Raw genomic sequence first — 22480 nt, forward strand, 5'->3', positions numbered from 1 at the left:
CTTTAAAAATAGCTAAAATATATATATATATATATATATATATATATATATAGTTTCATTTTTAAAAAAGAAGGACGTGCATTGTTTGATGAGGTGTACAGCAGCTCGTCAGTTATTTTGATTGTACTGTGGTGAAATGGCCACTTGGGGGTGCTGTTGGTTTGTCATCTCCGCTACAAATTGAAGTTTTAATGGGTTGATTCAAGCAACAGGAAACAGCTCCAGCACTTATATGAAGTAAAGTCCCAGCAGTGAGGAGCGAGTGTTGTTTCCCACAACATGGGAAGCTCTCAGTCCTTCAGTGTTCCTGTGATTGAAATGCTTGTATGCAGAGATACATTACAAATCCTAGAGATTTAATAGTAAAATACACATAAAATTAATACATAAAATTAAATAGAATTATGTATGTAAACGTGCAATGCATCCTTTCTCTTTAACCCAAAATAGACACACAAAAGCAGAAAAAAACTAAAGCATCATATGGCTGCAAGATCAAAAGGAAGGGAAAACAGGTATATTAATTAACTTATAGTAAAATACATATGCAGTTAACACACCAAATGTAGTCTTTGAGATCCAAGCAGCAACTTAATTAAACATATTTTCTCTCAATGTGCATGGTAACAAAACCAATTACTGTAAATGATTGAGTGGACTCTAATACGCCAACCTGCAAAGTGTGGATTAATGCAGCAGTGGATGTATTTTACAATGAGTACAGGACTTCACAGAAACATGTGGTTCTGTAGAAGAAGATATCATGACCATATAGTCAGTGTAATATCATCTACTTTGGATTAATGTTGCTATTATTAACAACTACCCTCATTGCAACAAGTTACCTACTTTACTTGTAAACGTAAGTGTATTTTGTTGTTGTTTCTTCCGTCAGTTCTGTTTTATTTTTTATTCTATTGTAATTTAAAAATCTTTGCCCTATTTATACACTTTCTGTGTGCATTTCATTATGCAATCCTGTATGGTATAATGACAATGAAGCTCACTTAATGTTAATGACGGTGATGGTTATTATAACAATAATGACATAGATTAGTAACAATGTATTTATTTGTTGTTATTATGTATTCATTTATTTATTAAATGGATGGCATTCATTTCGGATTTATCTCACCCCTTCCAAGCTACATTGATTTAACCCCAATCTTTCACCCCTTTGTTCCAGATGTGGTCTAGTACAGAGCACTGTTTCATTCCACTTGGCAGTGTAGTAAAGTAAACTACAAGGTTTTTGGCAGATGATCTGTGATGTTTTATCCACAGTTCATGGAGTTGCTTTCCCAATGGATCCTGAGATATGCCTTTTGGGCAGCCTCTCAAATTCTGATCTTACAGTCATTCCATCAGGATTACAGAAATCCTACTTGTCATTGCCAAAAAATGTGTTGCAATGAAATGGAGGTCAGATCTCTCACTGCCAGCTGGACTGTGGCTCCTGTTGCACCTCTGGAGAAGATAACCTACTCATTAAGGAGTAAGATTTTTATAGCCTATATACAAATTATGGCAACCTCTTATCAACTACATGGAGAATCTCTCATCTCACATGACTGAAAGTGAGATGGGAGTGTGGCTCTATTCTTTTGTTACGTCTTACTTTATTTCATTGTCTGTTAATTTATTTTTTTAAACGTCTGTAATGTATAGAGAGGATTGTATTGTCATTGTGTGGCTGTCTGGTTTGTACAGTACAGCAGGGGGCAGTATGACCGGTTTTCACCAGGAGCGCTGCCGCATTCAGCGTAGAGGAAGAAAGAAAGACAACATCATGGCAGCCCCCGCAGAACACGTTGAACCCGCGTCCACAGCAGCAGATCCTCCAGAAATGGACAAGACAGACGCTCCAGAAACCAGCAGAGACCCAGACACGGACCCAGATGAGGACGAAGACGAGGACGGAGGCGAGCCGGCCGGGCCGAAGATCCGAGAAACCCCGCAGGACATCCGGCTGGAGGCGATCGCCAACACGGTGGCTCTGCATCCGAGCAGGGACATGCTGGTGTGCGGGGACGTGGACGGGGATGTGTACGCCTTCTCCTACTCCTGCACGGAGGGTGAGAACCGGGAACTGTGGTCGTCCGGACACCACATGAAGTCCTGCCGCCAGGTGCGCTTCTCTGCAGACGGACTGCAGCTGTACAGCGTCTCCCGGGACAAGGCCGTCCACCTGCTGGACGTGGAGCGCGGACAGCTGGTCACCAGGATCCGCGGGGCGCACGGAGCCCCCATCAACAGCCTGCTGCTGGTGGACCAGAACATCCTGGCGACCGGAGACGACGGAGGCACCCTGAAGGTCCGGACAGAGAGTACCAAAGAGGGTCCAAAAGCTGGTCTTAGTAAAACATCCAACTGGAACCAGCTGATAGTTCAAACTGGTCCAATCTGGTCTATTAATGGTCCAAACTGGTCTTTAATGGTTCAGACTGGGCCAATCTGTTTTTTTAATGGTTCACATTGAGCCAATATGGTTCAAACTGGTCCAATTTGGTCTTTTAATGGTTCAAAATGTTCCAGTGTGATCTTTTAATGGCCCAAACTAATGGTTCAAACTGGTCCAGATTGGTCTTTAAATGTTTTAAACCGGTTCAGTCTGTGTTTTAATGGTCCAAACTGGTCTTTTAATGGTTCAAAATGTTCCAGTGTGATCTTTTAATGGCCCAAACTAATGGTTCAAACTGGTCCAGATTGGTCTTTAAATGGTTTAAACCGGTTCAGTCTGTGTTTTAATGGTCCAAACTGGTCTTTTAATGGTTCAGACTGGGTACTTGATGGTCATTAGAATCAGGTTTATTGCCAAGTAGGTTTCCACATACAAGGAACTTACCTTGTTGTTATGTTGTACAACAGTCAAAAAATATACACAAAATCAAGTAATCATTAATAATGTATAAAAGAGAATGAAATTTACGATAAAAGTATGTAAAATATATTCTAAGTGAGAAGAGAAGAGCTGCTACTGGTTTAAATTTTTTGCAGTTTATCAGTACCTCCAGGAAATTGCTATTTTGTGATCGCAATAATTAACACCAATTCAAGAAAGAAAGAGCACATAGAACACTGCAAATTGTATTGCAGTTTTTAAGAAAAGCTGCTGCAAAATCAAGTATTTTTGGCTGCAATAATCACAAAAACATTTTGGAGGGTGTGATTAATAATAAAAATACAAGTTGCGTTTATGTAACACGCCATGATAGTGAAAAAAGCACAGATGTGAAAATATAAGACTATAGATTTTACATTAATATAACTTGTAGTATCTGTTGGACAGAGTGCATGTTGCCTTGTTGATGAGGCTGCAGTCAGGAAGAAACCTCTTGTGGTGTGAGGTTTTGGTCTTGATAGATCAGGGTGGGAGGGGTCAGATATGATCTTATCTGCTCGCCTCAGGGACGGCGGTTTTACAGTTCTGCCAAAAGTCAGTATATATTTAATTATCTCCCAGCCGCAATTGTAGACATTGACATCAAAGTGGTCAAAGTGACTTTTGTTTTGCATCTTTTCCATCCTCAAGATAATAACTGTCTTTGTTTTTCACTTTGTTTCTGAAGGTGTGGGACATGAGGAAAGGGACGGCCATCATGGATCTGAAACATCATGAGGATTACATCAGTGACATCGCTGTGGACCAGGCCAAGAGGATCCTACTCACTGCCAGGTAATGTGACCATTGGATCATTACCATTAAGTAACAGGATTCTCTGCTGTTTGCAGTTAGAGGACCATAACAGTGTTTTTTCATTTTATATCCCATTAAACACACGTGCATCAGGTTTTAGAATGATTTCCTTCCTCTGAGGCTGCCGTTGTTTTCTATTAAATATCAAGTCACTTTGAAAATCAATGAGGAGAGACCTGAAAGTTTAAATTTGTTATCCGTCACAGAAAACATGTGAGTTGTAAGTAGGAGCTGTCACTTCAACAATGGATTTCAGTATTGGCTGCCAAACAACAAGCTGAAATTCACATGATAATTTTGACGACATTCAGTGTTTGTTTGTATCGTAGCGTCTCAAACCTTACATATCAGAGCGTCTTTGAACGCACCAAAAAGCAGAGTTTTCTACAATGGTCTTCTTAAATCTGAGCTCTAAATTGATCTGCTGTAATCTGATGCAGTGGCGACGGTACCATGGGCGTCTTCAACATCAAGAGGCGGCGGTTCGAGCTGCTGTCGGAGTTCCAGAGTGGCGATCTGACGTCAGTGGCGCTGATGAAGCGGGGGAAGAAGGTGGTTTGCGGCTCCAGCGAGGGCACCATCTACATCTTCAACTGGAACGGCTTCGGAGCCACAAGCGACCGCTTCGCCGTCAAGGCCGAGTCGGTGGACTGCATCCTCCCCATCACCGACAACATCATGTGCACCGCCTCCATGGACGGGTACATTCGGTGAGTTGGGTTTTTGAAAGGTTACCGACAAAAAGGTCCAAAACTCCTGCCTTCCAAAGCCCAAATTACAGAGAAATTCGTCTCTGGTCGACAAACCGATAGAGGTTACATCCACTCTGGTATTTGCTTGTTTCTCTTGTCCCTGCTGGCTTGATCCTTAGTTTATTAGTTTCTCACCATCTGGCGAGTTACTAACATGTATTATTGTGATAGTAAAGTTCTGTCTGTCCTCCATCAGAGCCATCAACCTCCTTCCTAACCGGGTCATTGGATGCATTGGGCAGCACGTTGGCGAACCCATCGAAGAGCTCGCCAAGTCCTGGGACTCTCGCTTCCTGGCCAGCTGCGGCCATGACCAGCTTATCAAGTTCTGGGACATTTCCAGTTTACCCAACGCAACTGTCAACGAATACCGCAAGAGGAAGAAGAAAGACGGACGAATGAAGTCTCTCACCAAGAAAGCCCACGGAGACAATGACTTCTTCGCAGGACTTGTAGATGAAACTGAGAAAAAGGAGGAAGGAGGAGAAGAAGAAGAAGAGGAGGAAGAGGACGACAGTGACAGTGACAGTGGCAGCGATTAAAAAGCAATTTCATGTTGCTTCATGTTTGAGATGAGTTGTTGCTGTGCCTTTGGACAGTTTGTTTGATGGAGGATTACAGCCAAAGTGCCTCACAATGTCTGGAGTATGAACGTCTGCATGGATGACACTGAACCTCTGATCTCTGCACTGTTGGCGTCTCATTTTAGAGACTTTGAACTAGAAACAAGCCACCAACGGTGACTGTGTTTACAAATGCGAATGTGAGGTTAAAGACAAAAATATATGGTGGGATAAACGGTGAATGTCCCAGAACAGTGCAAACTCTGCTTCCGAAATATTTATGACTGTTAAGTCAAATATAAGAAAATGATCATACATTAAAATAAACAGGAAATAATAACTATGTAATGGTTGGGCTGGGTATCAAATGTTCATGCTTTTTTGGCACTGATCAAAGTGTGTCCCACAGTATCATTGTCAAGTACCGAAAGCTGGCAATGAACGCCTTGTCAGATTCGTTATCTTGTCTACTTATTCTTTCATAAGATAGTTCCTGATTTAAATTTAAAAAACTGGCAATATTTGACGGTATTTTATTTAGGAAAGTTTTAGAACTTTTAATTCTTTTGATTAATGTGAAAACATTTATTTTTTTTTTTTTTTACTAGAAAATATGATTTTCCAAGTGAGGTATCAATTAAAGGTATCATTTTGGTATCAGTAAAGGAACATGTTGTATCAGCAGTTGTATCACAAGTTTGTAATGATACCCAGCCCTATGAAATGCTAACAGGCAGAGAGAAAGACTGGAATTAGCCTGTTAACTATAGCTAATAATTTTTTGATACATTTGTTGAAAAATATTTGTATTAAATTTATTTCACTGACACTAAACTTTTTTTTTTCTTAACTATGCCAAATCCATTTAATTATATTTAACACTTTATAGTCCTAAAATGTGAAGTGGGGTGAAGAAATTTTGAGTACCATATCATGTTTTAGCTTATGCTATGAAACATGAAGCTTAGTTTAAATTTGTGGCGCTGGACTTTTGCCTCCCCCTTCTGGCAGTGAGAGTAATTACAAAAACACTGTTGACACATGCTTACATCATAGGTTCCACCGTAGCCTACTCCATCGCTACTGTTGCAGCTTTAAAACAGTGGATAAATTGTTTTGAGCTTCTCACAATCTCCTCGAAGTGACTCCTTTCACTATCAGAATTTGATCCATTTGGTCTGATAACATTTGGAAAGTCTAGAAGAGCCCCACGATTAAGCTATTTTATCCCCATTCAAGTTAGCAGAGAGCTAACCGGAAGTTAGCCGCTCAGCCAGAGGAAATCTCTGGTGCACATTCAAACGGCCAGCAAAGGAATGTCGCCACTGACATGAGATTTAAAAACTCTGTATACTGTGATATACAGAGAGATTTACCTGGCAGTGATAGGTTTAATCAGCATGTGAACTCACATGGGCGAGGGCTTGAATGTAACGGACGTTCATTTATGTAAAAGTTCCACACTGCAGGTTTACATTACTGATCATCATTTTTAAAAACATGCTGTATTGTTTTTAGATTTTTTTTTTTTTTTTAAAAGTGTTTTCTGTCTTTGTTAGCAGCCAATGACTCCCGTTCATTTTCATTTGGTATGAAAATTAAATGTCATATATTTGAAACTAGCTCCAAACATAGACTGTATATAAATATATCTTTATATACAGTCTATGGCTTCAAAGTACTGCTGGGGAACAAATTTGTTTTAAGAGTTTGTCTTGACATTGACGTTTTTGAACTCTAGTCTTGAAGAAAAGCTAACGTTATTTAATTTAATTTCACAGTTGAAGACAAACTTACTTTAACTTTAGACTTGATTCCAGTTCAGGTTTAAAAGCTGCTTGGATGTTCAGTCTTTAAAAGACTTTAGTATGCCTCGAAAATATTAAAGAGTCGTGAAAATTATGGTTTATTTGCGTACAAAAATGAAGGTTTAATGAACTTTTAAAAATGTACAGCCCCCCCCCCCCCCCCCCCAAGATGGTACAGTCGAAGCTGGTTGGTATGCTCCAACAGCCGGCGGGAAACCATCGAATATCACGTGACACGAGCATGGCCATATATGTCTATGAGCATAGCGGCAAACATGGCGACGTAGCTTAGTAACCAGAAGCCTCCCGTACCGAGGAAACACCGAGACGTTTAGGTACATTTCCAGGAGATCGTCGTCCGGTTACCGTTAGGTAAAGTAAGCTGTTAAACTGTTAAATACAAGCGGAATAAAACCGAACTCAGATTTTAATCCCTCTGTCAGAGCTGCCTGCCAGTTAGCTGAGGTTAGCATCTGTGCTAACATGTCTGTATTTGTAAACAATGAGTGAACATGCTGCTAAAAGCGAAACTGCTGAGCTTCTGTGTCGGTTTCACAACTGGTGATGCAACACTTAACGTTACAGACTGTTTAATTTATGGAAACCGAAGTGAAAGAGCTGTTTCTACCTTTAGTTTTGATTGTGTATTTAATTGAGACAACGCAACGTTACTGTTTGGTCCAATCAGCATGACGACAAACAGCAGCAAGATAAAATAATCAGTCTCTCTATTGAAGGACAGGTCCACAGTTAATACAAGAGTGTCTTAAAACAGCCAGGGGTCTATATGAATAGTGAAAGAGGTTTTCTTCCCTGTAATTATTCCTCCTGTTCGTACTGGACATTAAAAGATAAATAGGAGATACAAATGCATTTAAAAGTCTCTGTGAAGCTTATATTCAGCTTCATCAGTCTGAGTTAGTCATATCAAGTGGATATCTGACACATTTACAGTCTTTTTAGCATCAAATTCCCTCTCTGTGTTTTTTCTCCGACAGTGTTTCCCTGTTGAGCTGCAGGTGGAAGTATAGTAACAAGAAGAGGGACTTTGGCACTAAAAAGACTGTAACGTTGAAAGATATCTACTTGATTTGACTCATTTGGACGCTGAAGCTTCATATTAGCTTCAAGATAAACTTTAAATACATTTTTGCACAGAAGGAGGACTGTGGATTTTGTCCCCCATCACTTCCATTGTAAGGTCATTATGAAGGATCTTCTAATGGTCAGTATGAACAGGAGGAATGATTACAGCAGGAAAAACATGCTTCAACGTTCATTTGGGCTCCTGACTGTTGTTTTAAGACACACTTGAAACACTGTGAACCTGTCTGTCAAAGCATATTAAGTCATAATTTACTGAAGCTATATGTTATAAGTTTGTGTGTAAAGTCTTTATTTTAAAAGGATAATGTTTGAACAAGCAGCAGACAAAACTGACCTTTTTAATTCAATGTTAAAGGTACATTTTGAAAGTGTTCAGTATAATCACTCATGCAGTTTTGTTTCATGAATTCAGTTAATGTTTCTATGAAATTATGGCACCTGTCAACACAGTTCTGGGTCCATAAATCCTGACGGTATCTTCTTGGCATCAAACTTGTTCATGAAGCAAATATTCACAGAGCAAAAGGTAATTTTATAGCGGTGATCCTGAAGACGATGCTCAGCTTCTGGTGAACAGTTTAGTCACATCCAGATGTTTGTACGTCGGGTGTCATTGTTCACCAGGACAGCTGTTAACTTTGTCTCTGGGTGAGAGATTGTTTTTAACACAGTCTGTAATCTTGAGCCTCTTTGTTAGGATAAACACGGCACAAGGTCCTGTAACGTTTCTGTAAATGAAAACTGAGTCATGTTGTCAGAATAATGATGTAAAGTTCATGTTTGAGAAGGCGAAATTCTTCTGCTCTGTTTTCTTTGCAGGCTGACCTGTGCGGAGGTTGTCGGTTCAGTTCCCTCCGTGTGACCGAGCTCTGACGCAGCAGGATGCCACGAAATTTTGACGGCTTCAAATCAGGAGACCTGGTGTTCGCCAAGATGAAGGGCTTCCCTCACTGGCCCGCCAGAGTACGCACACACACACACACACACACATATATATATATATATATTCATCCTGTCAATAAGTGGACACGTTATTTTGTGTTGATGTGTAATAATCACATGTGTTCACTCAGATCTGTAAGTCGGAGGACGGATACAAGAAGCGAATTCCGGTCTTCTTTTTCGGGACCCATCAGATGTACGTACACGCCGGTCAGCAGTGACATCACTTCCTCTGTAGAGTATGGACTTCATAGATTGATTGAAATGTGTTTTTGTTCTGTCCTCCGTCCTCAGCGGTAACCTCCCTCCGGAGAACGTCGTTCCCTTCGCCGGCAACAAGAAGAAGTACGGCAGCGGCGTTCGCATCAGAGGCTTCGACGAGGGCATGTGGGAGATCCAGAACACACCGGGAGTCGGGATGAAACGTAAAGTCAGTGTCTCTCAGCCTCTAATAACCAATTAGTTTCCATTTAGATGAGCTAACCAAAAACTTTTAGTGCTGACTGACTCCAACAGAATCACTGTAAACTGGAAGCAGTTTCGCTAGTCTAGCAACATTAATGCTCAGATGTTATTGTCTGATGACTTTTTGAAATATAACATCCAGATTAAACAGTCTTATATTAAAACGATATAGTAATTTTTGGTTGTAATTAACCTCCGTTGTTCTGTTGTCTCCTCAGTTTCCATCCAAAACAGCCACACAAACTCGCTCAAAAACCGTTGCCAGTAAAACGTCCCCCACTAAATCACCTCCTGCTAATAAAACCACACCTGTTAAATCTTCCCCGGCTCAATCAAGTCCCAGTAAAACTGCCCCTACGAGGCCCGACAGTAGAGCGGCTGCCGGCAGAAATACTCCCAGCAGAGCTACAAGTCAACAGGAAACTGCTGCTGCTGCTAAAACTCCAACCAGAACTTCATCGAGAATCGCTCCGACAGACTCCAAACAGACTCCTGAACAGGCTTCAAAAGACGTCTCAACTACTGAGAGCGCCGCTACCACCAGGAGCAGAGCAGCCAGAGATCCAGAAAAAACTACAAGTACCACTTCTGCAGAGAATAAAAGCAAGGTACGAGGGTTTGTGACAACTTTTAACTGTTGTATCTGTTCATATTATTGCAAACATTTGACAGTTTTCTCTGTGAGCATCACAAGGATCCATACTTAAGGGCCTTTTTGAGAGCTTTCAGGCATATTGCATGGTCTTGAATAGGAGGAAGGGAAGTACATTAAAGACATAAATATTTCTTGTTGGTCTCTACAGACAACAACAAACATGGCTGAAACAAAGACTCGTTCCAAAGCTTCTGCTCCAGATGCTGCTGACGCTCCCGACAGTAAACCTGCTGCTGCCAGAACGACACGTGAAGTCACGTCCGAGAGGAAAACCCGAAGCGCTGTCGAAGCTCCGGCGAAGAAAACAGACTCCGAACCAGCTTCTGAAAAGGCTGAAAGTTCAACAGATACAAGTTCTGCTACGACCAGGAGCAGAACAGCCGAGTCCAAGGTAACGACGCAGCTGCTGATCCATAACTGACAGACAGATGATCGAATAAATAGAAAGGAGGCACTATTGAGATTGAAGTTAACAATTATTCTCACTATCAATTAATGTATGGGTTATTTTCTTGATCAATCGATTTGTTGTTTCGTCCATAAAATGGTGAAAAACGTTGATCACTTTGTCCACAACCCAAAGATATTCAGTTTACTGTCATAGAGGATTAAAGAAACCAGCAAATAATCACATTTAAGAAGCTGGAATCAGAGAATTTTGACTTTTTCTTAAAAAAATGATTAATCGATTGTTGGCGATTAATTTAATAGTCGACAACTAATCGTTGCAGCTCTAAGTTGTTCAGCTGCTCTTGTATGTTAAACTCTCTTTGACGGAGCAAATACTTAATTTTTGTCTTTCAAAGCAAATTATTAAGATATAAAATTCAAAATGGACCCAAACATTTGCCTTTTTTTGAAGATGAACTAAAAGATAACTGTAGCGTGTCGCGCTGTACACCGTCCAGGTGCTGCAGTTCCCTCACAGTTGAGTTCCACCTTTTTTGTTCCATGAACATAATGTTATCAAAGGTCTTATCATCAACAAATCTCATGTTTGGATCCAAACCAACAATGAACTGATCTACTAACAGGTATTGTGTGTGTGTGTATGAAAGCCTGATATATCTTATTCCTCCGTTGTCACACTGCTGCACTTCATCATGAAGAGTTTGGTCTCGTTAGTTTGTTTAGAAACGGCTCCAAAGACTAATAACAGCATCATGTTTTCAGTCTCCGGAGAGTAGTTCTGTGTACGGCCACTCAATCTAGACACGTCACTAATGAGCAACGATAGGTCCATATATCAAACTTCACATTTTTAAGCAAGATCGTTGAAAAAGCTGTTTTTCAACAGCTGAACACGGAACAACTGTCTTGATGTCTTCCAGTCAGGATTTCGACCACACCACAGCACTGAGACTGCTCTTGTTAAGGTCTTCAATGACATCCACTTAAACACCGTCAGTGGCAGAATTACAGTATCAGTATTACTGGATCACAGTGCCGCATTTGACACGGTCGACCACAACATATTACTAGACAGACTGGAAAACTGGGTGGGACTTTCTGGCACAGAACTAAACTGGTTTGAATCCTACTTAAAGGACAAGGACTACTTTGTGTCTATAGGTAATTACTGTAATGGGAAATTGCTGATCACTCAATAAACACACAAAGAGAGCATTGTTAGGTTATGAAATAATGTAATCAAATAATACAATCAGAAGTATAATGCATCATAGTTCTGGAGACAAAGATACAAACCACCTAGCTATCTTTTCTTTGTCTGAAAGGTTGGCACTTAACCAGTCCCTTAAATACTACTTGTACAGAATTTAATCTGTTTACTAACCTTACAGGTCAGCAACCCTCAGATAGAAACACAAGTCAAAAGTTCAACTAACTGTGGAACAGTCTGTCTTCACCACCATATATGACAGCACATAAGAAAGCACCAAGTAACGTCACTAAATAACATTACTACTCTATTAAATTAAGGACAAACCACACTATCCTCTAAAAGCTTATCAGCTTTACACATAAACATCTAGATAACTACAGTTTATCTCATCACTGGCTCAGGTACAACAGAATAAACTTAACTGTTAAACACACAACTGCCTCGTCTTACACAGCAAAGAACTAAGTTTAGAATATACATAATACACACAAACTAACACTAAACTGAACTTAAACACTGTCTGAAACATGTATGATATACTCAAGAAATACATCAAACGATAACCTGTTATTCAGTTTTCTTTTACAGTAAATGACATGCGGAGTTCCCCAAGGCTCCAGTCTGGGGCCTCTTCTGTTCAACATCTACATGCTCCCTACTGGCTCAGATTATGGAAAACAACAAAATATGTTACCACAGTTATGCAGATGACACACAAATTTACATAACCGTATCACCAGGGGACTCTGGTCCAATACAGGCGCTGAGTAAGAGCAGTGAACAAATCAATGATTGGATGTGACAGCATTTTCTTCAATTGATCAATGACAAAACTTGTTTTTAGAGCAAAGGAAGAACGTTTAAAAGTCAGCACTCAGCTTCAATCAACAATGTTTAAAAACTGCAAACCAAGCCAGAAATCTTGGTGTCGTCGCGGCTCCAAAGACTCATAACAGCATCACATTTTCAGTCTCTGGAGAGCAGTTCTGTGTAAGGCAGACGCCACTGAGCATGTGCAGGAACGCTGTTCTGTTTACAGCTTCGCTAGCTTGTTGTGCTACACATCACAACATCTGGACTTGAAGTTATTTTAGGGATTTATAATGTAGCACAAAGCCCAAAGGAACTCGTCCAAACTCGTAATGATAAAAAGTGAGTGTGAATCCAGATGAAGTCTTTGGATTCATTCTTTTATTTTGTTGGTTTTCAGGCCGACGCTGAACAGCAGAAGAAGAGAACACCTGCTGGTCCTGCTGTCACACCTTCAGGTAACACAAACAGGCTGTTCATTTAAATATACAAACAATCAATTATCTTGAAGACTAATGCCACATAAGTGCATCAAACAAGGTTTAAGTTGTTTTAAACAGTTTTGGGGTTTTTTGCTGCCAACAGCCAGCAAGAAACAGGAGACCACCGAACCAAACTCTACTCCGACATCCAAGAACGACAGAGGACAGAAAGAACAAGAGAAGAAGAAGACGGAAGAAGAAAATGAGTCGGCAGAGAGCCGAGGAGTGAAGAGGAAGAGAGGAGAGAAAGAGGAAGAGAAGAAAACTCATCAGGACGGCAGCGAAGGAAAGAAAGAGAAGACGACAACACAGACCCAAGCAACCAAGAGAAGGAAAGAGGAAGAGGAGAAAGTAGAGAGGAAGAAAACGAAGCAGGACGGAGGCGAGGACGGAAAGAAAGAAGAGGCGATAAAGGAGAAAACGGAGGAAAAGACATCAGCTGAGAGCCAAAGGATGAAGACGAGGAGAGCTGAGAAAGAGGAACAGAAGGAGGAGGAGGAGAAGAAGAAAGCAAAACAAGACGACAGTGACGAGAAGAAGACGAAGAGAGAGACGAGGACGAGAGAAAAAGACGCCGCGGAAGAAAAGAAAGAAGCGCCCCCGACGAAGGGAGAGGAGGGCAAAGGAACAAAGAGGAAGAGGGAAGAGAGGGAGGACGGCGTGGAAGGAAAGAAAGAAGAGACGAAGAAGAAGATGACGGAGGAGGAGAAGAAGTCATCAGAGAGCGAAGGGATGAGGACGAGGAGAACAAAGGACGCAGCTGATGAAGGGAAAGCAGAAGAGACGATAGAAGAGAAGACGACAGCGGAGGAGACGGAGGGAGGAAGCCCTGCGGACGAGGAGGTGAGGCTCCTTTTTAAAGTTCACTTTTCTAGAAAATGAATCTCTTTTAGTTTGTTGGATTCCAAAAAACTTGCACAAGCACTCAAAGATGCTTCTCATACCAACAGATCTGATTTAAGAGACTTTGTAGCATCCAGTCAGTTTTCTGAGGTACCAACGAGTCTGATGATCCCCACACTGCAAAAAGCACTTAGTTTGACCTGAAATCATAACGTCTTAATCTGAATGACTGTGGAGTTTAAACATGATACAGAAATTAACTTAAATAAACACAAATTTAAAGAATTTTCTTCATTTTTTCGTGGTAGTTCAGCACAACAACGAACATAATGTACAGCAGGTGAGCCGACTGTCAATCAACGCCAACACTTTAAGCCTTCAGATCTTATCAACGGAGCAATAATTTCTAAAATGACCACCAGCACACTTGTTAGAGGACCTGAAATTAGAGATTGAGACCAGAATGACTCAATGGAAACATTGATTAAGTTGAGTGTTTCCAGAGAGAAAGTTGATGCTTTTTAAATGGGAGTCAGATGGAGCATTGGAACATTTATTTGGACCATAGACTGTATAAAAATATGGACGTAGTTACCGTGACGTCACTTGTTCGTTGGTTTTGAAGCTCAAAGCGCGCCGCTCCGGCTGTCACCATCTTGGCAGTGCGTGACGCTGTCTAACTCCCAGCCAATCAAAAATGGGCGAAGAGGCGGGCCGAATGGCTGAAACAAGCCACCTAGCGGCTGGCGGACCTGTCACTCAAAGCAGCCATGTCCTTCATTATGCATAACCCCCGTACAGTTGTCATGAAAGAGGAAATTAGCTACAGAGACCAAAACCGTTGTTTGTACCAGGGTGTAAACATGTTTATTTCTGCTGTAAAGTTGGACATTTTAACATGGAGGTCTATGGGGATTGACCAAGCGGGAACCTCCGGGGCTGTAAAATGAAGCCAATGCGGAAAACTGCAGTTCCTTGAACGACCACTTGAGGCTCCAAAAGCGAGTCAATCCCCATAGACCTCCAGAGGTTGGCGCTTGCTGTGGACATTATTTGACTAAAACATTGACTGAGAGTTGAACACCAGTCTGGTTGATACGATAACAACATTCATTCTTACAGGAAGCAAATATTTTTAAAACTGAATCATGTTTTTCTTTCACGTGCAGCAGCAGCGCCGCCTGGCAGCCAAGAGGGAGAGTCTGTTGACGTCTCTGAGAGGTCTGCTGAAGGCCAAGAGAGGAGTGAAGAGGAGGGAGGCGACGAAAAGCACTCAGTAAGACTCAACACACACACACGGCGGTTAAAAGAAAGCGCGTTTAGACGAGGTGTTTTAAACGTCTGTTTTTCTATCAGGAACGCCGGAGACGCAGCGAAGAACGAGATCAGGAAGGCGGGAAGTCAGAAGATGTCGTTGAAAGAATCGACGAAGATGATCGGCAGGAAAACGGACGTCAGGGTTTTCATGGGTAAGAGGGCGATAGTGGAGAGAAGAGAGGAGACGACGGTCAAACTGAAAGAAGCAGCGGAGAATAAAACGGTCAAGAAGGCGGAGGTGAAGAAGACGGACAGAGCCGATCAGATCAACACGACGACGGCGGCGAGTAGAACGGCAGACGAGGTGAAGATGAAAGAGAGCGAGGAGAAGAAAGACGAGAGAAAAATAATCGGAAAGATCGTGAAAGCGACGGCCGGACAGGGAGCGAAGGTTCAGATGAAGACGATGATGGGAGGAACGACGACGGCGGCGGCGGCAGCAGCAGCAGCAGAGGAGAAGAAGAAGAAAGAGGAAAAGGTGGACAAAAAGACGGCAGACGAGAAGAACAGTTCAGACAAAGCGAAGGAGGCGGAGAGAGAGAAGAAACCCGAGGAGGCGCCGAGGAAATCCGAAAGAACGAGAGCAGCGACGGAGAAGAAGAGCAGCGAGGAAGATGAGAAACAGAAGAAGAGCGGTGAAGAGAGGACGCCGAGAAAGAACGAAGAGGAGGAGGAGGAGAAAGCGCAAGAGAGGAAGAATGAAAAGGGCGAGGTGGAGAAAACGACGACGACGAGAGAGCTGAGGAAGAGTTCGGTGAAGACGAAGGAGCCGGAGAGAGAGAAGGCGGAGAGGAGATCTGAAAGAACGAGAGCAGCGACGGAGGAGAAGAAAGACAGAAATGTGAAGGAGGTAGAGAAAGAAAAGAAGAGCAGCGAGGAAGATGAGAAACAACGGAGGAGCGGTGAAGACGAGAAAAAGAGCAAAGAGGAGAAGAAAACGACGACGACGAGAGAACTGAGGAAGAGTTCGGTGAAGACGAAGGAGCCGGAGAGAGAGAAGAGAGGGAGCGCCGAAGAGGCGGAGAGGAGGTCTGAAAGAACGAGAGCGGCGACGGAGAAGAAGAGCAACGAGGAAGATGAGAAACAGAAGAAGAGCGGTGAAGACGAGACGCTGAGGAAGAACGAAACGGGCGAGGCGGAAAAAACGACCACGAGAGAACTGAGGAAGAGTTCGGTGAAGGAGAAAGAGAAGAGAGGGAACGCCGAAGAGGCGGAGAGGAGGTCTGAAAGAACGAGAGCGGCGACGGAGGAGAAGAAAGAGAAAAGCGTGAAGGAGGTAGAGAAAAGGAGCAGCGAGGAAGACGAGAAACAAAAGAAGAGCGGCGAAGACGGGACGCCCAAAAAGAACGAAGAGAGGAAGAACGAAACGGGCGAGGCGGAAAAAATGACGACGAGAGAAAAGAAGAAGAGAGAAGAAAAGGAATCGCAAAGAGACGACGAAGAAGAAACGGCGACAAAAACAGACGAAGAGTCGAAGCAGAAAAGTTCAGCTGAGATTAAAACGCCGCAGGCGGAGTCACAAACAGGCGCAGAAGAAGAAGAAGTGGAGAAGACGAGCACAGAAGAAGAAGAAGAAGAAAGTAAACCGAAGTGTGACGTCTCGGACGGAGGGAAGACGGATCAGAAGCTGCAGAAGAAGAATCCGACGGTGACGCTGACGGACTCGACGCTGCACAGAATCCACGGAGACATCAGGATCTCACTGAAGACCGACAACCCGGTAACACGCACGCGCACGCACACACACGCACACACACACGCACACACACACACACACACACACGCACACACACTGTTCACACTGGACTACAGGCTCCGATCGATCGCTGATCAGATCAATGATTGTTTGTTTTCCTGCTGATATTAAAGGAACAAAGCAAATAAAATCACAAACAGCAAAACCAGTTTCGTTGTTGTTATTAGAGAGTTCAGTTTGTCTTAATTACAAGATTCCTTCTGTTTATCTTTGTTTGTTTGTTTGTTTGTTTGTTCCAGGACGTCAGTAAGTGTCTGATGGCGTTGGATCAGCTCAGTATGGTTTACGTGACGTCTCAACACGTCCAGAGACACAGCGAGCTTGTCGCCACATTAAGAAAGGTACGAAAACACAAAGTAGAAAATATCAGTAATACTTCGTTTTACGGGTAATTTTACACACATTTCCTGGTAATTTGCAGATATTTAACGGTTCATTTTTAGGACGTTTTACAGCGAACTTGCGAGGAAGCTGGATTCATCTTGTCGGGCTTCAAGTTATGAACTTGTGGCTGAACCACCACTGATGGTTCAGACTAATCAACAGCTACAAATTATTGCAAATTAAAGAATTACAGCTGCAAATTATAAGAAAAAATATAAAAGTGTTCAGTTGGTTTAGTTGATAAGTGCAGATTCTTTATATTTGGGTTCATACGTAGTTGTTAATTTGCAAAAATTCTTAATAAATTAGACTTGTAGCAATTCTTTAACTGACAAAATACGTCAAATAATCAGAGTAGTTTTATGTGTCAAATTACATCATTAATATATTAAGTTGTTTCTGTTATTTCCTTTTTATTCTACCAAATGACACAGCAGCTACTTTTAGGAAATTATTGAAACAACTAATAAACAAACGATCTAATATGTTAATATGTAGTTTAACACACAAAATTACACACTGAAAACTGAGTATTTTATATCAGTTGATGAACTGACAAGCGTCTAATTTATTTATTTATTTAAGATTTTTTGCAAATTAACATCATATGAATCTGCATTTACCAACTAAACTTTTTTTCAGTTTTTTCTTATAATTTGTACCAGATTTTGCCCCCCTCTCTGTAAAACGTCCTAAAAATTAATAGTTAAATATCTGCAAATTACTACGAAATTTTCCAGGTAATTACTATAAAAAACCCGTAAAATACAGCGTTATGAAAATATCTCAACCTGAGTTTAAACTGAACTTTGTGCGTAGATGCGTTTCTACCGGGCGAACCAGGCCATCATGGACAAGGCCTCGATGCTCTACAACCGCTTCAAAAACGCCTTCCTGGTGGGCGAAGGCGAGGAGGTGGTGAGCGCCACCTTCCTGCGCTCGCTGCTGGAGGAGAAGGAGAGGGAGGAGGCGCAGCGGGCGGAGCGCTGCCGGGAGCGGCTGAGGAGGGAGGAGCTGCTGCAGGAGGTGAAGAGACGCATGGGCCAGGTGAAGGAGAGGAGGAGGACTGACGGAGGAGGAGGAGGAGGAGGGGGAGGGGAGGAAGAGGAGAAAACAGAAGGTAAATAAAATGAATTAGAATTATAGTTTTACTGTTTATAATATATAACAAGTAAATTAATACAAATAAGTAAACTGACAACAAATTCTGCAAAATGTTTATTAATTTGATGAATAATTTTAGTAAACAATCCCGGCTCAAGGTCCACTTACTAGCTTTGTCCATTCATCTGCTGATGAAGACCATGTAATACCAGAAAAAGCTAGTAAGTGGACCTTGAGTTTAATTTTTTTGGCAATAATTTTGTCAATAAAATAACTAATAACTGTTTACAGAGTTAATTCATGATAATAGGTAATTCAGACATTTTAAGATTTTTATTTTTTTCATTTATTATTATATTAAATAATTGATCATGCCTGTTTATTTTGCTTTAGTATGAAGTATTTATTTTCAATAAAATATAGAATTTTTTTTCATCATAATTAACAAATAATACATTACATTTTTTGGGGGGGTCATAATTACTATAATTATTATTATTTATACCATGACCACTTAAAATTCTAGATTCTGATTGGCTGGACACAGGTGTGTGTTTACAGTTTTAAATTAATGCGCCAGTATTAAACAAAGCAACCGAGAGCTTTAACTAAACAGTTTGGAACCACCGTGAGGATTTAACGCGACTATTCTGGACTTAAAATAGTGTAAAAAGCTTTGAAACATGTCAGAAATGGAGACTGTAGCAACAATAAATGTGTTTGTGTAACAAACGATACAAACGTGATCAAACTTCACAGAAACATCAGACACTTCTGTGATTATAAGAATCACGTCATGTTTTTTTTAGTTTTATCTATAAATTTAAAATTTTGTCACTTTTTACTTCCATATATTTATATTCAGATCTGAACCCAGCTGAACAGCTTTACTGTATTTTCACACATGATGACACTTTTTTTAAAGTTGTATAATGTGAACATGTCAGACGATGTGCTTGTTACCCGCAGCTTTAATTGTTTATTGTTTGTGTTGTTTACCCCCCCCTTCCCCCCCTCCCCCCCACAGCTCCGGTGGACTCTTCCTGAAGGTTTAGCGTGAGGCTGCCTGGACTGAACCAACTCCACTGAGGGGTGAAGGCGGTCGACCTGAAACAGTCACACGGACACTGACGACATCACAACCGTTTACCTCATCACACATATTTATCAGTTTAACTACTTCCTGTTGTAGATGACGTCACACTCAACAGGTACTGAATGTTTGGATGACGTTCATCCCGACATATTGACTCGTATTAGCGTTAGCGCAGGTACCGTTATTGTCATTATCACATACAATACATACAAACTGTGACAGTGACTCATTTTCACCACAACAGTGTTTATTATTTTTTACACTTTTCCGTCATCAAACCCCAAACATGAGCATTACAAACCTTCACCAGAGTGTTGAACTTCAAGTTACCTTATTTCAAGTTACGCCTTCGTCATTTCTGTTGGGCTCCTGGATGTTGCGTAATTACAGCAACGGTCCACCCGACATCAACCTGAGCAGGACGTTTAACCCCGACGTCATCTGTCAACCTCTTTTTAAGCTAATTTAACTTTAACCCTGAGATTAACGTGTCATGACCCTTAAACGTTTTAGTCACTCATCAACCTCTATATTAGTTACAGAAGGGGTGACGGGCGTCTTCTTAGTGACTTTTAAAGGACATGTTCACAATTTTTCAAGTGTATCTTTAAAAAAAAACAGCAGTCAGGTGTTTTTATGACACAACAAAATTGTGAATCTGTTCTTTAAACTGTAATTTTGACATCAGGAAGATGTAAAGAAACAAAAAAAACAACCCTTCACCTTTCGGCTATAGTCACGTTTACAATTAAAAATATGACTCCAACGTAATTTACCTGAAATTTTTTTTTTTTTTTTACATTGTGTAACACAAAATAAGGTGACTCCCTTTTTGTTTTTAGTTGCTTTTACTTGAATTGTTGCTGTTTTTAATGGAGCTACAGTAACGTCAGCTGGTGTTTTGCCTGCAGTGACTCTGGTGTTTGTTCAGGGTGAAGTTGTTTCATCTTTGCTGCATTTTAGTAAAAAAAATGTTGGTTTTTTTTGTCATTTTTGGTAAAACTGAATCTTTAAATCCGTCAACATCTACCTCTGTTAACTTTGATCTGTCGTGATGAAAGGGTACGTCTCCTTCAGTTGTTTGTTTTTGTCTTTTTTTTTTTATATTTCTGTGTAATAGTTCTTACGGGGACGTTTGGACCCCGTAAGTCTGTATGAAAACAGGTGTGAACCGACACTCCTGTTTCATTTTAAAGGTGCACTTTGTTCATTCACGTCTCTACATCTGCAATAATTATAGATGCATGAGTACAATTATAGTTAAAAAAAAAAAAAACCTGCAACATGTTTACTGTGTAAAGGGAGAACAGGATGTGAGGGGGCTGATGGGAAATGTAGTTTTTTGTAATATTTGACATCAGATTGTTGTTTAACTGACATTCACAGCAGCTTTAAACCCTAAACATGAAGCATTATTAAACAGACTCACTCCACCTCGACGTTCACACTTCCACAGCTGCAGAGGACCTGGTGCTTTGCTCAAAGGCACAAGAACAGCAGCAGCATCGACGCTAACAGCTAGCGACTGTTGGAGCTGCACAGTGTTTTTTTTTGTTTGTTTTTTTTTAAACTCACTGAGTGAACTGTACAGCAAGATATTTTATTCTGTATTTCATTGTGACTAAGATGTTTTTATTCTTTTGTTTTTCTACTTGTATGCAGTTGTTGTTGTTGTTTTTCTACGTGGCTCCTGTTGAGTTACTGATGTGTAAATATAATTTTTATTTACAGATTTTTTTTTTTAACAAGCTTTGAGTTTATTTGTGAACAAGCAGATACTGAATATTTACATGATATACTACCGTAAATAAAATGTTTTAAGAGGTTTCAGATGCAGTTTTACATGTAAAAACAGTATGACGACGATAATTCAGAAATTATTTTCTCACGTTTGTGTCTCTGACGCTCTGAAGCTGCAGTCGCATCACATTTCCGTTGTATGAATGTTTGTCGTGTTTGCCGTTCACTGCTATTAAAGTTTGAAGGAAAACACAAGCGTACGTTTCCTGTTTTTTGGTGCGAGTCGGTCGATCTGCAGACTGGCAGTCATCTACATGACACACCCGTGTGGTCAGGTTCAGGCATGAGCAGTGAGATGGTTGGAGGTCAGAGGTCAGAGGGCGTAGGTCTGCATATTGATCCTCCTCGTGATGTTCAGCTGTAACCGGGCGGATGTGCTCCTGTCGGCCAATAGAAACACTGCTGCACTGTGATTGGAAACGTGTTTCATCACCATTTACAGTCCGTCCTCACACTCATGTACAGTTTACAGTTTGTGATGAACAATATTCACAGAAATGTGATGTCATTTCCTTTTCGTGAGCCGAGCGCAGGGGGGGGGGACGCTGTGAAACGGAAATGAAAGTGTGCCTCAACAGACCGCACTGGTTTTAACCAGTTTCCTGTCTGTGTTGAGTCATTTATTTCAGTCACACAAGCTGCAGCAGCAGCGATGATCTGTTGCTCAAACACTTTGAGACACTTTTCATTAACAGGTCAAGCTAACATGAAGCTTCAGCGTCCAAATGAGTCAAATCAAGTAGATATCTTTCAACGTTACAGTCTTTTTAGTGTCAAAGTCTTTTTGTTACTATACTTCCACCTGCAGCTCAACAGGGAAACACTGTCCGAGGAAACACAAAGATGCTGAAAAGACTGTAAATGTGTCAGATATCCACTTGATATGACTAACTCAGACTGCTGAAGCTGAATAGAAGCTTCACACAGACTTTTAAATGACTGTGTGGACACACTGTGGATTTTATCCTCCATCACTTCCATTGAAAACACATTTGAAGGATCTTTTAACATCCAGTATGAACAGGAGGAATGATTACAGCGAGGAAAACAGATTTGTGTATCAGCACTTTGTTTTTTCTTCTTTCCTCTCCCATTAATCATCTCACCACCCCTCAGATTTATCTGCTGACCCTTTGGAGGGGCCCGACCCCTAGGTTGGGAACCACTGGACTAAACTAGCTAACTGTATATAAAGTAGTGTAAACTAGCTCCACCTCCAGCAGCTACAACAGTAACATGCTGCTCTAACACTGATGCTTCACTATTAATAATCTA

General features: G+C 41.2%; 2 protein-coding genes across 3 annotated transcripts; both read left to right on the plus strand.

Annotated features, from left to right (window-relative positions):
- The first annotated feature begins 1615 nt into the window (after positions 1–1615).
- On the plus strand, positions 1616–5839 carry wdr55 (WD repeat domain 55). The gene is made up of 4 exons (XM_067580911.1): positions 1616–2314; positions 3570–3676; positions 4138–4407; positions 4646–5839. Exons 1-4 carry the CDS (start codon positions 1661–1663, stop codon positions 4989–4991), a joined length of 1377 nt encoding a protein of 458 aa, XP_067437012.1. The 5' UTR covers positions 1616–1660; the 3' UTR covers positions 4992–5839.
- A 1201-nt stretch (positions 5840–7040) lies between these two features.
- LOC137175202 (uncharacterized) lies at positions 7041–21400 on the plus strand. Of its 2 annotated transcripts, none has more exons than XM_067580908.1 (13): positions 7041–7192; positions 8747–8890; positions 9001–9065; positions 9164–9299; positions 9553–9942; positions 10138–10380; positions 12824–12881; positions 13009–13748; positions 14918–15024; positions 15105–16785; positions 17061–17162; positions 18025–18325; positions 19337–21400. In XM_067580908.1, exons 2-13 carry the CDS (start codon positions 8810–8812, stop codon positions 19354–19356), a joined length of 3924 nt encoding a protein of 1307 aa, XP_067437009.1. In that variant the 5' UTR covers positions 7041–7192; positions 8747–8809; the 3' UTR covers positions 19357–21400. The 2 variants fall into 2 exon arrangements, with proteins under 2 accessions (XP_067437009.1, XP_067437010.1); XM_067580909.1 differs by having other exon boundaries at positions 14921–15024.
- Positions 21401–22480: the final 1080 nt, after the last annotated feature.

Source organism: Thunnus thynnus, chromosome 22, assembly GCF_963924715.1.
Source record: "Thunnus thynnus chromosome 22, fThuThy2.1, whole genome shotgun sequence".
NCBI lineage: Eukaryota > Metazoa > Chordata > Actinopteri > Scombriformes > Scombridae > Thunnus > Thunnus thynnus.

Bases quoted from the DNA above. Each gene is read 5' to 3' on its own strand.
- wdr55 (XM_067580911.1), top strand. From the start codon at position 1,661: ATGTATAGAGAGGATTGTATTGTCATTGTGTGGCTGTCTGGTTTGTAC. The intron at 2,315-3,569 runs GTCCGGACAGAG...TTGTTTCTGAAG, and splicing joins ACGACGGAGGCACCCTGAAG to GTGTGGGACATGAGGAAAGG. The intron at 3,677-4,137 runs GTAATGTGACCA...AATCTGATGCAG, and splicing joins AGGATCCTACTCACTGCCAG to TGGCGACGGTACCATGGGCG.
- LOC137175202 (XM_067580908.1), top strand. From the start codon at position 8,810: ATGCCACGAAATTTTGACGGCTTCAAATCAGGAGACCTGGTGTTCGCC. The intron at 13,749-14,917 runs GTGAGGCTCCTT...TTTCACGTGCAG, and splicing joins GAAGCCCTGCGGACGAGGAG to CAGCAGCGCCGCCTGGCAGC. The intron at 18,326-19,336 runs GTAAATAAAATG...TCCCCCCCACAG, and splicing joins GGAAGAGGAGAAAACAGAAG to CTCCGGTGGACTCTTCCTGA.